Source organism: Heptranchias perlo, chromosome 7, assembly GCF_035084215.1.
Source record: "Heptranchias perlo isolate sHepPer1 chromosome 7, sHepPer1.hap1, whole genome shotgun sequence".
NCBI lineage: Eukaryota > Metazoa > Chordata > Chondrichthyes > Hexanchiformes > Hexanchidae > Heptranchias > Heptranchias perlo.
The window spans coordinates 30,847,427-30,863,261 of NC_090331.1; the positions used below are offsets into that span (position 1 = coordinate 30,847,427).

At 38.5% G+C, this 15,835-nt stretch overlaps 1 protein-coding gene across 15 annotated transcripts in view; it reads right to left on the bottom strand.

Moving 5' to 3' along the window:
- LOC137323587 (R3H domain-containing protein 1-like) overlaps nt 1-15,835 on the bottom strand; it is a 119,737-nt gene that overhangs the window by 51,927 nt on the left and 51,975 nt on the right. For 12 of the 15 annotated variants that reach the window (XR_010963401.1, XM_067987231.1, XM_067987232.1 and 9 more), the window contains 7 exons: nt 13,065-13,173; nt 11,502-11,597; nt 9,327-9,364; nt 9,184-9,237; nt 8,828-9,054; nt 7,191-7,442; nt 1,162-1,313 (listed from right to left, as the gene is read on the bottom strand). Coding sequence is in view for 14 of the 15 variants with exons in the window: in XM_067987231.1 (XP_067843332.1) it covers nt 1,162-1,313; nt 7,191-7,442; nt 8,828-9,054; nt 9,184-9,237; nt 9,327-9,364; nt 11,502-11,597; nt 13,065-13,173 (928 nt within the window). In the remaining variant the exon portion in view is untranslated. The remainder of the gene's footprint in view (nt 1-1,161; nt 1,314-7,190; nt 7,443-8,827; nt 9,055-9,183; nt 9,238-9,326; nt 9,365-11,501; nt 11,598-13,064; nt 13,174-15,835) is intronic. The other 3 variants (XM_067987240.1, XM_067987238.1, XM_067987233.1) reach the window with 2 other exon arrangements.

The following is a 15,835-nucleotide window of genomic DNA, read 5'->3' on the forward strand; positions in this document are numbered from 1 at the left end:
AAATTATGAGGAAAGGTTGCATAAACTAGGCTTGTATTCCCTCGAGCATAGAAGATTAAGGGGTGATATAATTCAGGTGTTTAAGATGATTAAAGAATTTGATAGGGTAGATAGAGAGAAACTATTTCCTCTGGCGAGGGAGTCCAGAACAAGGGGGCATAACCTTAGAATTAGAGCTATGATGTTCAACGGTGATGTCAGGAAGCACTCCTTCACACAAAGGGCAGTGGAAATCTGGAACTCTCTCCCCAAAGAGCTGTTGAGGCTAGGTCAATTGAAAATGTCAAAACTGAGATTTATAGATTTTTGTTAGGTAAGGATATTAAGGGATATGGAACCAAGGTGGGTAAATGAAGTTAATATACAGATCAGCCATGATCTAATCGAATGGCGGAACAGGCTAGAGGGGCTGAATGGCCTACTCCTATGTTCCTTACTGAAGGACAAGTGTAAACGGAAATCTTTTGTTTTGTTGTCCATCCTCAATTACAGCCTGCTTTATACATACCTACCACTTCAATCACACCCACCTGGTTTAAGTTTGCATTCCAGGTGTCTAGTTTTTACATCTAAACACTTATTACTGTTCATTTTCTAACACCCATGGTTAAATCTAATATGATTACATGCCATTTGAATTCCCAGATATACTCAATCAAAATTGAAAACTATCGAATTTCAGCATTTAATTGTGATGTAATAGAATAAAATATATTGTCCTAAATACACCACCCCATTGAAAAACGTATTTAAAATAGAACACAGCTGACAACAAGAACTAATTTTGTTGCTGTAGAATGTTCCTGAAATTTGTCTTATGCATGAATTCTTATGCACCTAGTGACAGCCATATTACACATAAGAGAGGTGGTGGTTTCAGTGTAATTATCTATTCACTTGTCTAATACTTTCCTTATTTAATTATGATCTATAACTCAGTCAAATCACTGCTTGGCTTTGGTTGACTATAAATTTTAATATTTTCATTTTTATAGAAGTGATAGTCAAATATCAATTTTTAACATTCAACTTAAATATGGTGAACCAAAGTAAAAGTAAACATATGTAGAACTAAATTTAGATTCATTTCAATATTATTAATCACCACTGGAATCTAATTTCCTGACATACAATTCAGCTTTTAAACCATGATCAGCTAACCTGAGAAAGGATGTGATTTGGTACTTGCTGCTGCTGTGGAACAGTTGGTGGTGGTTGCTGTACAGGGCCAGCCATAGGGTTCCTCACAGGCTGCTGGGCAGGGGGCGGATTATACACTACTGCCGTACCATCTGGATTCATGAATGGCTGTCCTGTAGGGAAAAAATTATTTAAGTGTCAATGGCATTTAACAAAAGATTTCCTAAAATAAGAAAAAGAATAAGCATTTTTAAACTGCATACAATTGGTTCAGGTTTAAGTGTAAGGGATAAGAGACAGCTCAGCCTCCTAATATCTTTTTGTTTGCTTTCCTTCAGTGGAAAGCACAGGCCGAAACTAAAACCGAGCACTTTAGCTTGTTGAACAGGTCAGGAAGCAGTCAGGGAGAATCTGAGGAAAATTATTTTAAGGGCGTGGTGCAGATCTCAGCGCTGCTTACAAGGGGCTAAAGTGCTATTGGGCTGCATTCTTCTCTGCCAAAACTGCACACAACTCCAGAATCATCCTGGAGAGCAAAGATAACCCTCAGCTTCTTTTCTCAATTACCAATTGTCTCCTTAAACCCCTCACCTTCAAGTGCCAGGAGTTCATACTTCTTCGTCACTAAGATTGAGACAATCTGTTCAGCTGCTTCCCCATATTACCCTTTCCTACCAAGCCAAGCCTACCCACAGGCTCCCCCCTACCCTAGCACTGCACCCATATTTTTCTGGTTTTTCTGCTATCTCCCCTCATGCCCTCTTGGAGCTCATTGGGTCAATGAGGCCCAACTGCTGCTCATTCCCACTAAACTACTGACCACCCAACTTTACTTCCTGGCCCCCTTGCTAGCAGACATTGTAAATGGTTCCCTCTCCTCAGGTACTGCCCCTCCCTTTCAAATCTGCTGTCATCACCCACTCTCAACCCCTGTCCTTGTAAACTTCCACACCATTTCAAACCTCCCTTTCTTCTCCAAAGTTCTTGAATGTGTTGTCACTTCTCAAATCTGTGCCCAACTTTCCCACAATTCCATGTTTGAATCTCTCCAATCAGGTTTCTGTCCCTGCCACAGCACTGAAACAACCCTAACCAAACTCACTAATGACATTCTCTGTGGCTATGACCATGGTGCATTATCCCTGCTCATCCTTCTCAACCTCTCTGCAGACTCTAATACAGTCGACTACACCATTCTCCTTTAATGCCTTTCCTCCGTTGTCCAGCTCAGTGGGATTGCCTTTGCTTGGTTCCACTCATGCTATCTGATCAGTGAGATCTCCAGTAATGGCTTCTCTTCCCACCCCCACACCATTAACTGTGGAGATCCTCAGGATTTGTCCTTGGTCCCCTTCCTCCTCTTCATTTACATCCTGCCCCATGGCAATATCATCTGCAGATATAGGGTCAACTTCCACTCGTACACTGAAGATACCCTGTCCTCTACCTCCTTCATGCCCTCCACTTCCCTTGTTGTCAGTCATCATTTGTAGCCCCTGCCATAATCTCCATACCCTTGTTACCAATTCCATCCCCCTCCCCGGCCAGTGTCTCAGACCGAACCAGACTGTTCACAACCTTGTATACCCGCGACCTCTACCACCTTGAAGGACAAGGGCAGCAGGCACACGGGACCACCACCATCTGCACGTTCCCCTTCAAGTCACACACCATCCCGACTTGGAAATATATTGCCATTCCTTCATTGTCGCTGGGTCAAAGTCCTGGAACTCCCTTCCTAACAGCACTGTGGGAGAACGTTCACCACACGGACTGCAGCGGTTCAAGGCAGCAGCCCACCACCACCTTCTCAAGGGCAATTAGGGATGGGCAATAAATGCTGGCCTTGCCAGCGACGCCCACTTATCCATGAATGAATAAAAAAAAATTCAACCGCGAACTGAGTTTCTGACCCCATATACTCTCCATTACATAGACCACCTACTTCTCGCTCTAATATCACTCATCCCCATCCCAGCCTCATCCATGTCAACTACAGACTTGACTATTCCAATGCTATCCTGGCCAACCTCCTATTCTCCACATCCTCCATAAACTTCAGCTCATCTAAAACTTTGCTGCTTGTATCCTATCCCACACCAAATTCCGCTCACCCCTAACCCATATTGGCTCCCAGTCACCCAATGCCTCACATTTTAAATTTTCATCCACATGTTTAAATCCATGGCCCTGCCCCTCCCGATCTCTGTAACCTCCACCAGCTCTACAACCCCTCCACCAAATCTCTGTTCCTGACTCTGGCCTTTTGTGCACCCCCCTGCTTTTGCCCCACCATTGGCAGCTGTGCCTTCAGCTGCCTAAGCCCTATGCTCTGGAATTCTCTCCTTAAATGCCTCCGCCTCTCCATTTACCTCTCCTCCATAAAACCCACCTCTTTGACCAATCTTTTGGCAAACCCCTAACACCTCCTTTGTCATGGCATATATTTCTGTCTGATTAGGATTCTGAGAAGCGCCTTGGGACATTTCTCTATGTTAAAGTCTCTATATAAAAGCAAGTTGTTGTTGACTGTTCTGTCCTGTTGAGGACATACCATTTCAAAATTGTCAGCAATTCCTTTGGAGCAACTGATTTTCAACACCGCTCAGTAAATTATTCTAGGAAGGTTAATATTAAGTAACTTTCATTATGATATATTGACGATCCTATGAAAGAATTCTGCTCTCTACAAGAAAGAGACAGAGTACAGAGTTGGGTGTGCACATGCATGCTAGATACAGAGACAAAGTGAGGACAAAAGTGTTTGGGTATGTTTGAGACAGACCATGAGTGAACAGGACATACTTCAAACTGGACTTTTCAAAATCAGCAATTGTCTTTTATCTCAGAATGTATAATGACCAATGTGTTAAAATGTACATTCAGCATTACTAGCTTTCATCGCTAAAGAGCAAATCAGAACGCATTCCTAGATCATGTTTCATTGGTGTATGTTAAAGAACAAAATTCTTTTTTAACCTTTCGCATGTCAATATTCAGTAAGAGCTAAGAGTTTTAATAGAAATATTAACCAGCAATCGGGTTTATATCACATTCAGTACACGATGTGGGCCTATTTAACATTTAAAAATCACTACTTAGCACAATATTGAGATAAAAATTCTTTTAAATCTCTATACATCATAAAATTATTTCCAATAATTACAATATCATTACAGTAATTACAAATGAAAAACAAGTAAATTTACCATCAAATCATGAAAAGCCAATATGACAAAATATCCAACACATAAGCACTATGCATGGTGGTTGATGCAAAGCATCTGTTAATATAGTTCTGCATTTCATGTTTTCATTTTTTTTTTAATTTGCAAGATTCACTTTAGAAAGCGATTTAGCCAGGTCACCAGTGTTACGTCAAATATAGTTGAGATCGCTAGCATCTCAGGAGGCCATGAAGGGACAGAATAGCTTGTAACTGTTTCTAATGATAGAACATTTTTAAAAATTATATTCATGAACTCAGCCTACTGTGCAAGCTTCAAAACCCAGGGAAAATTGGGAAACTTGAAGGAACCATTCCAAAAATCAATGAATGGTCGACATCTATAAAAGGATATTATAAAAGTTAAAATTAATTTTACTTCAACAGAAAAAGGCTCACGTGTCTTTTGAAGGGATAACTTTAGAAACCATGGGCCACTCCTGCAATCTGGGTAGTATGTACAAGTATGTGTCTGAATATTCCTTAATTTACTACACATGGCCAGAAAACACATTGGTGGTTGTAAAACTGATCTAATTTTAAAATTACAATTTATTTCATCCAATATCCTCCAAGACATTAAAGGGAGATTTTATTCAACTGTCCAAAAGTTTTTTTTCCTGTAAATAACTGCTTAGTGCAAATGGTAGACCATGTAGCTTGCCTCCAATTTATTGCAAATTTACCTAAAGTGTTCAGCAGTACATAATTAACAATTGTCTCTTCTTTCAAACACTGCATTTAGCTGATTAATTGCTATGAAGGACACATTTCAGTTAGAATTGAATATTCTTTTCAGCCAATAATGGTTTCTAGATTGAAGACAAATACTTTGAACTCAGTTCTTGGTTGGTGAATGGAACAAGGGCTGTAAGCCAATTTTCAGCTTGATATCAATCGGAAAATCTGATTAACTTGAAATTGGAAGACACTAAATCAAAACAGTAGGTTTTGGGCTCTATTCTCACACAATACAGCTCTATAAATAGGACAGCCAGTTATAAAATATCACCTAAAACTGGAAAACTTTCTGAAAATATGCAACAAGATTTCAGTTCATCCACAGAAATACTATTAAAATAGTTATTTGTCACCATTTTTCCTAGGTTAAACTTTCAATGTTACCACTCTTGCTCTTTGGCAAGGAAGGACTTTTCCATAAACATAATCAATGCCATTATTGAATAAGATGAGAGTAATATGTTTTTCAAGGATGGAACTTGCTTGCAAGCTTTTACTTCCCTTGAGATGGTACCCCTGGTACCATGAAGAAATCAATTCAGAAGACTCAAGATGAAGATTAATATTTGCCCACTGAAAAGAATGAAGTTCAAAAGAAAATCTGGAATTTGAACTTAGGTCTCTTGATTGATACCTCTTAATATTAGAGTAGCTAGAACACCAAGAATGGAAAGATATCAGGAAACTTTCCAGTTTAGATAATTAATTTGCTTCTTTCACTAACTCAGAAACCATACAATTTAATAATTGACCTATTACTAATACTGGAATAGGTTTGTACTTTGCAAGATGATCTTGATGGGCTTGGAATCCATCATTAAGCTATACCATGGCAACAAAAATGCTGCACTGAAGGTCACTGGACTATAAAGGATGAGAACATATCAAATTATAGTCACTAATTGAAAATGTTAAGTAGCAAAAATATCAGTAAAATGTCAGTCACAAATAATTAACTCCCCAAGGCATCAGTTGCATTGGGATACATGTAATGCAGCTATGCCTCTAAAAATGTATATCTGATAAATATCCCTGCGATTTGGGAAATTCAGATATTTTTAGAGACATGATTGCATTGTATATGGCCCAATAACTTTTCAATTAAACACTGTGCTTCTTGCATTTTCTCTAATTTACATCCAATGAGAGGTCATCCTGTGACTCTTATCTGTCCTTTTGTTATCTAAGCAGGGAAAGCCATTAGCACATAGTTTGGTAGTGTAGATGTATACCTTTCTACCAGAGTTGTAAGTCATGATGTGGAGATGCCGGTGATGGACTGGGGTTGACAATTGTAAACAATTTTACAACACCAAGTTATAGTCCAGCAATTTTATTTTAAATTCACAAGCTTTCGGAGATTTTCTCCTTCCTCAGGCAAAACATTTGCCTGAGGAAGGAGAAAATCTCCGAAAGCTTGTGAATTTAAAATAAAATTGCTGGACTATAACTTGGTGTTGTAAAATTGTTTAGAGTTGTAAGTGGCAACATTCTCTAATACATTAATTCTATTAGTAACGGAAACTGTTGAGGGAAAAAATGTCACAACTTTCCTGAAAACAGTAATTTCAAGTTCATGCCAAGTGAGGCGGGGGGCAATTCTGTGTTAGCCTTCCCTCTCTCCCACCCCCACAAAAGGTAAAAGTTCAAAAAAGGATCCATTTTTACATTTAATGGTTACTTAATTCGGTATCGCTCTGATGACTAGATGTTCCACCTATTCATAGACAATGAGCAGAAAAGTTGGCCTGAATTGTATATGCATCAATATGAAAACCATAACAACTATTTCATCTTTTAAAAATAATTCTATTAAAAAACATCAACATAATAAGGAAAATAAAAAAATCTTTTGAAAGTTTAAATAGTACAACTTTTAAAAACAAACATACATGACACAGATGATTGTATATTTTGTAAATGGAAATAAAGTTACAATATATATGAGGAAATAGCTAAATTTAACACATAACCAAGTAGCATTTAATGACTTGAAAAATGTTTATATTAAAACAGTGCAGAATTGCAGAGTAAACACGAAGCTACAACATATTTCATACAAATCCCAGCAGTGGATACCAACCTGTTTGAGGGTTCACGAGAATACTGCCAGGTGGTATGCCTGCAGCTTCCAAGGGAAGCAAAAAGAAGCTAGTGCTAGTAGGAATCACTTGCCCACTCATGCCACCATCAAAGGAAAGAGAATTACTAGTGTTGACAGCTGAATAGACGGCTGGCACACCATGAGTCTGGCTCATAGCTGTGACTGGAAGAGGTTGATGGGTGCGAGAGAGGGAACCCGTGGATGACCCTACACTACTAGAAGACTCTGAACCTGGGAAAGGAGTAATGAAAAATCTTTACCTAGAGACACAAACATCATGCCTTTTCCTTTCTATGCATTATGATGAATTGTCTTAAGAGTTTAAACATGCACAACATTAGGAAAATCAGTAAATCCCCTATTGACTGCAACATGTTAAAGTATTAAAGCACAAACTAACCATCATTTAAATTTGCAAACTCTTATCTCAGATACAAACTGTATAGCTATAACATGCAGAGCAAGTAATTTGCTAAAGCATGAGCTTCACAAATAATAATAAAAGCAGCCCCTAATGAAAGATCAACATGTTAAGCAGCCAGAAATTTTCTGGTGATTTAATGTTTCTGTGCCTAGTTGCAGACAGCAGAGAAAAAAAAGTCCAAAATAAAGCAAAAACTCAGAGTAATACAATGAAATTAGCAATTCAGATGTAAGATAGAGAAAGCAAGATCATAGCACAGACCAAACTGCTATAGCAGCAACCATTTTCTTGAATACAAAAAAATTAATAGGTTAACTCAAATTAATGTAGGCCAGTATTTCTTCTTAAACAACAAAGGTAAAATTATTAAGTTTGGCAATTAATGCAGAGCAGCATACAAAAAAAAATCAACCGCTTCAGAGAAGTGACTGGATGAACTAAACTGTAGATTTTCTCCATGTACTCAACAAAATAGATATTCTTGGATTTTATTTTGAGTATCCAATTGGAATGTTCACATTTTTAGATTTTTCTAAAAATAATTACAGCCCACATTACTTTGGATAACCAAAGAAACCTAAAACAGTATAGCACTAATTAGTCAAAAAGATCAGAAAGAGTAATTTATTTAGAAACGACTTAGTGGCTCCCCAATAATTTTGTAGGTAAGTACATTGCCTGGTGCGCTACTAAGCCATACAGACTAGAAGCCTCCAGGTTTGATCCTTGATCTGTGTGGAAGTAGCTCAACTCAGTCAGGGGAGCATTGGGGTGCTATTATCGCTTTCAGCACCCGAGCTCAGGAAAGCAAAAATCAATCAGTTTCTTGCTACAGATCACTATGCAGTGACCCTGGTTGCAAAGTACATATGCAAATGTCCACTGAGGACAAGATCGGGCTCAGCTGCAGCACTGTCCTTAGTCGACTAATATGCGAGCCCTCACTGTGTCGGCTCAAACATAAATAGTGGCCAATTTGGTGAGGTATCGGAGGGCCGATGGCATCCGAGGAATAGTACCCACAGCAAGAGTCGGCGCTTTCGGGAAAGGAGAAACAAAAAAAAGCTTACAAAAATTAATCGAATGAAAAGTGGTAAGAAATAGAAAAGTTGGTTTGGCTCTCTGAAAGCCAGCATTTGCCAAACTAGTACTTTACTGTGATAGTGTATAGCTGCATTCAATAAGAATGTACCTGTTTTTGAAAGCCTGCCTGTACTTTTGCTGCTACCAGAGCTATCACCTCTTGCCAGTACAGAAATCCCACTGAAGCTGCTAGCCTTTGTCATTGCTGGTTTCAGGTTGCGGTTTGAGCTATCCGAGTCCGTACTACTCCAAGGACGTGGCTCTGACCACTTCAGTTCATTTTCAGTACTGCTCTGACGACTATTGGAGGATCTCCCCGTTCCATCCTTATTTCCTCTGCAATGTACAAAACAAAACTAAAATTCATCTTAACTTTCCAACAATCCAAAAAGAAAATAATGAATGAAGTCATCAGTATGTACAGCCATGCAAACAGATTTTCTGATTTGAACAGCTCTTCCCTACCTAAATATTTGTCGCCTTTGTTGTGTGCTATTAGCAGTTTCTTCTTCTTGAATTCTATTGGTGTTAATGGGACATTTCAGAATTTAGTACTAATTACCATGAATAACTAATCAATTAAGTTGTCTTTTCAAATTAGCACTTACCTTTTATCTGCAAAGTAATTGTCCTGGGAGAATGATAACTGAAAGCAAAACACAAATTTTTAATTACACAGACAGAATTAATTATCAAGAAATTAACTGAATAATGAACATCCGTTATTTTTTACCCACCATAATTTCAAAACAAACATTATTCTCTGGTACCAAAGATGTATAAAAATGAAGTACTGTATGCTATTCACTATTTTCCACATGTAAAAGACCCTGAAAGGTGATGCACACTTTTTAATTTAAAAAAGGCTCTTTTATAGAACAAGCTGACATTATGAGTAAATCATGTACTTTCTATTTTGCTGGTCTGATTCCACCTTCAAACAAATTTGAAGTGATTCGGTGGCTTAAACAAAATCAACAACCAATACCACAACAGCACTGAGTCATCCAAGCTGTTGACATAAAAAATTGATTTTTTATTTTGTTATAAATTATCATGGTATGATACGTACAATTTTATAATAGCAATTATAGTGCTTGGAAGCCAACTTTTGATGGGTATTCCTTTAAACAGTTCAAGAATTCTTGGCACACAAGAAAAATTACCTGGGTAAACATCCAGCACAGTGGTATTCAATACGAGAACACATTTTGAGTGCATCTCAATTCTTTCAACACTATTTTTGAAGAGTTTAAATCTTCATATAGAAGCTATATATGAAGAATGCAAATTTTTAAAACACTGCAAAAGTAGCATTATTGAATGATCACAAATCTGTACTAAAATCATACTTTTGCTATTAACTTGTTGGCTTCCGACCTCTCTCAGATGAACAAACTGCTTGTAATACACTGCACTAAGCTCAAAGCAGAAAAACAAGTGAAGATCTGCAGATGCCTAAGCAGGGTATCTTGGAAAAATGATCCAGCTTTTAACAACATATACATTTTAAAGGTTTTATTACCTTTCTTAAAAAAACACAACTGTTCCATTCATTTACATTCTTGTTCTGTGAAAATCCTACAATAAGGGTCATGAACAGCAAAGATGCTCCTAATGAGTATCTGAAGACCATAAATAACCAGCATTGGGGACAATATTATGTTCTCACTATTATAAAAGTCTCTTCTTTTTTTTTTATTTAGACTGTTTTCCTGAAGAGGTTTAGTGCTCTTAAAAAGTGTTTTCATGCAAGCGGTTATCAGTGGACCAACAATGCTCCTTTTCCACTTCCAGTCATAATTTAGACCTCTGATCGTTTGGTCTGCATCAGGAGAGATAGATTTATTTACAAGAATTTGTCAAAGAACATATTTGATTTGCTGTAGCTAAATGAATGCAGTCAAATGCATGAAGCTAAAGAGTATAATGGCATGCAGTATGGTATTTTTTGAACTCTGGCACCAGCCAATTGGATCCCAATGGCCTTTTTCAGTCCTGTGCATTCCTAGGTGTACAACAAAAAAGTGTGATGGGGGGAAAATTCATCATTAAAAGAGTTTCAAGTGCTTTAGTCCTATATGCCATCTATCAGAAGCATTATTTACTTTCTTGTACCTCATATTCAAACACTCTGCCATAGGACAACTGCTTTCTATCATTTACCAGATCTTGATAACTATCTTTCCTATGCCACGCTGGCAAAACATATGTACTACACAACACCTGAATTATGGCTCTGACTCAAAAATACCCACCCAAAATTTAACAAGCAGTGCAATGCTCTGCCAACACCCTTACAAGGGCATCTGAACATGATCACTAAACTGCTCTGCAGAGAATTTTGGATTTATGGCCATCTAAAACAGTCATAAACTAAACTATGATACGCTGAAAAACAAATCGGCTGCAGATAAAATATACCATATCAAAATTCTGCAGGCTGCTCTTTTATGTACTATTTGTCCTCACAGAAAGAAATTCCAATTTTCTTACAAAAGAGTTTCATCAAAGCAGGTGACAAACAACTATTTGTATTTACAAAAGTTCATGGAATAGCATCCCATTTGATACAGCCAGACTCCACAAAGATTCCTCTATTGAGACTACCATCCAACTTTCAGTTTACTAATGTATTGTATACTCTAAAATCTCCACAACCAAATCAGTCAAGTCCAATATCTTCTATATTTTCAGCTACTCATACACAGCCAGTAACGTCTCTTTGCACATCCAGTTTAAAACCATTTATTTACTTTTCTCCTTTCCCACCCTATACTTACATCTTGAGAAAATATCCTATCTCTGACCCGCTGATATTCCTCTTCCCTCTCCTCTATTGATTTGCTTCTTCTATCATCCCGCAATCTGATACGTATCTGGAAATTTTGAACACATCGTCTTCTTAGGAGATTGAAATATTTCAAAGTAAAAAGTAATTTAATTGAAGCTTTAACAATATCAAAAATATTTTTTTTTTGAAAACAAATTCCAAAAGTGCTTTTTGGACTTTAATTTGTCTGTATTAGCAATGCTACACTCTCCTTTAAAAAAAAGTGCTTTCTAAGAGCTTTCTAGAATGTAATTTTCATTCTCCCAAGGCAGTTCATGCTTTTGTCACAACTATCTTGACTTAATTCCAGATGGTTTCCTGATTTTGCCTTACATTTCCACTCAGCTGTTGTAACCGATTCATTCAGAGCAAATAACCTGTTTTAATACATAATTCTCTTCCACTTCGTTACTGTGAAATATTCCAGTAACACCTGTGAACAATCTCTTGGTTAGAGGAAATTATTACAATTTCTGAGTGACTATTTGTGGGTTGAACTGAAAGCAAACTGTGCAACCAAGTTTTAATCTGATTAACCAACTGGTTAGGATTCACTTAAAAAATCCTCATATGAGAAACATGCACTAGAATGACTTGGGCAGTCTTAGCCATTGAAAAGCCAGTTGTGCTGTTAATCAGTCATGTTATATATTCATTTAAGAGGAATTCCCCTTGAAAAACTGGTGAATGCGTTTCATATACAAATATCTGTCACCACATTAAATGCAACTTTTTCTAATGCAAAGTGCAATATCCTTCAAATATCTTTGCTACTCTTATCTTTATCAGAGTGTCAAATAATGCTTGCTGCAGCGGCCATATAGGACTTGATGCACAGGACATGTGGTACATATATACACAAGTGTGATGAGCAATGTAAAATTAGTAATTAGCTATCTGGATAAAAATGCAATGTAAATTCTTGGCTACAATTATTCCATTAAACAAATATAATGGATGTGGGCAAAAGGTTTGAAGTTTACAAACTTCCGTTCAATTGAATTACACTATGAAAGTCGATCCCAGGACTCGTTGAATATCATCCATTGAATACGTGACTGGAGGCTACTTGAACTGAGCTATGTTCCAGAGCAATGGTCTGAGTCTAACTAGATCCCTCTAACTTGTTAGTAAAACCCCAACCTCCACAGAAGCGAGTACCCATATAAATTGCACAAAAATATAAAGTACTGTTATTTACTGACACCATTTTATAAACAGAATTTTGAAGGAAAAATGACAGTTATGATCAAATCATTTGTTGACTTCAAAACATTCCTAGATTCCTGCTGCACGGCAACTCTATGTGTACTTATCAGGTATTCTCTCAATGAAACTATATAGTACTACAATACGGAGTACTCAAACTCAGGATACAAAAAGTACATTCCAGTTTTGTGAAATTAATAATCTGCTCCAGGGAAATTTACAATTTTATGTAATTTAGATAGCCATAAAAACAGCCTTTGTTTTAGAAGTGGAATCCAAGATTGCAGACAAATTGAGCACTTACTTGGTTATCATCTTTGTCAATGCTTGAATTATCTCGTTTAAGGATATACCTCTTCTGAAAATCGTCAGTTGTATCATCTTTTATATGTTCACAAAACTTCTGATCAGGTCTGCAAGGAAAAAAAAAATTGAACAATGACAAATACTGAATTATGCTAAATATATATTTTCTAAGTGATCAAAGATAAGTGATATCAATGCCAAAGAATTTAATGCTTTCCCACTTTTGGCACGCGGCATCAACATTCTGCACAAACTTTAGAAGATTATCTCCCAGTACACCACAGTAAATTTTCCATTTCTCGCATCAATCATCCTGGTGGCGTTTGTGAGCAAAAATGCCAATTTGCTGTCAAATCTCACACTGTGGAACTAGATTGAATGTCTAAATTTATTTAATGTGGGGCTCTTAGAGGAAGGAGGCTTTCACTATCATTAGGGCTGGATTCAATCCTAGGTTCTGTAAAGATAGTAGGTTAGCCCACTGGATCATCCAAAACTCCATTCTGAAATCAATTTGCAACAGCCTGCTAGCAACATTTTTAGCATTTAATGGAGGCAAGTATTTCGACTGCACAGGTTCAACTGACATTCACATTTAGAGTCTGTTTAGAGTTTCTTTAATTCCTGTTACTAGAAGGGAAGGAAAACAGCCCATAAAAACAGTTGTTATCCTGATTTTAATTTTTAAACTAATTTGTGCCACACTTATTTTCAATGTAGCAATGACCTCTGTACTTCACTCCATTGAAACAGCGGAAGTTGCACTATGGCAAGGCTTTAAGTACAGCTTCAATATTTTATAGAATTTTTGAAATTCCTTTTTTTAAAGGTTGGGGAGGGTCTCGAAATTATTCTACATTTACCTTTAGGAATAAAGGACAATTTTTGGTCATATAACTGAATAAAGAAATCTTACACAGTTAACAGAACTTTAAAACCCGATTTCACACCAAATATACTAAGCCTTACAAGTCCATAACTGCACAAGTGAGATTTGCAACATCTTGATGTGTAATGAAAATGTTGACAAACTATGAGGACTATTTTCACAAACAAAGATGAAATGTTTTGCATATTGTTTTTGTACAAGAGTAGTGGAGACTGTGCTTGCAAAATTTTCAATATTAACATTTACTACGTGTTACACAGTTACTGCCATCAAATAATTTGATGGCAGTAACATGAAAACTAAGAGCAGGAAGCTTGAGAAACTCGGCATCACCACCAGCATCAACCAAGCTTCCCCTGGTACCACGGTTGCAACCACAGGGAAGTCTATCGTCAATTTGTCCGACCACACCCTTCAACCAGACGAAATCAAAGTTCTCAGCCGAGGGCTCAATTTCTGCCCCACTACCAAAATGGACCCCGTTAGTCTCGCGGCGGACACAGAGGAATTCATCAGGAGAATGAGGCTCCGGGAATTCTACCACAAACCCCAAGATTTCAACAGCGAACCCAATGAGACAATCAATGATCCGGAACAGCAGACAGAGGGATCCGCGGTACAGCAACCGAAGAGGAAACAGTCAAACTGGACTCCTCCGGAGGGTCGCTGCCCTCAGCTTGACATGTATGCCCAAGCTGTCAGGAAATGCGTCAATGCCAGATTCATCAGGCACACTCAGAAGACAGTCCAGAATGTCACCCGAGCACAACGCAATGCTCTCAAGACCAACCGCAACATCGTCATCAAACCAGCGGACAAAGGAGGAGCCATCGTCATACAGAACAGAACGGACTATTGCAAAGAAGCATACCGACAACTGGACAACCAGGAACACTACAGACGGTTACCCGCAGATCCGACCAAAGAACACACCCACCAGCTCAACAAACTGATCAAGACCTTCGATCCAGACCTTCAAAACATCCTACGCACTCTCATCCCACGTACTCCCCGCGTGGGAGACTTCTACTGCCTCCCAAAGATACACAAAGCCAACACACCCGGATGTCCTATCGTATCAGGCAACGGAACCCTGTGTGAGAACCTCTGTGGATACATCGAGGGCATCCTGAAACCCATCGTACAGGGAACCCCCAGCTTCTGTCGTGACACTACAGACTTCCTACAAAAACTCAGCACCCACGACAGCATCAATACTCAACACCAACAACAGCCAATCTCCAGACGCCTTCCTACAACTCATCCGCTTCATCCTGGATCACAATGTCTTCACCTTCGATAACCAGTTCTTTACCCAAACACACGGAACAGCCATGGGGACCAAATTTGCACCCCAATATGCCAACATTTTCATGCACAAGTTCGAGCAGGACTTCTTCACTGCACAGGACCTCCAACCAACGCTATACACCAGATACATCGACGACATTTTCTTTCTATGGACCCACGGCGAAGAATCACTGGAGAGACTACACGATAACATCAACAAGTTCCATCCCACCATCAAGTTCACCATGGACTACTCCTCAGAATCGGTTTCTTTCTTGGACACACGAATCTCCATCAAAGACGGGAACCTCAGCACCTCACTCTACCGCAAGCCCACGGACAACCTCACGATGCTCCACTTTTCCAGCTTCCACCCTAACCACGTCAAAGAGGCCATCCCCTATGGACAGGCCCTGCGAATACACAGGGTCTGCTCAGACGAGGAGGAACGGGATGGACACCTACAGACTCTGAAAGACGCCCTGGTAAGAACAGGATATGACGCTCGACTCATCGATCGACAGTTCCGACGGGCCACAGCGAAAAATCGCATAGACCTCCTCAGAAGACTAACACGGGACGCAACCAAC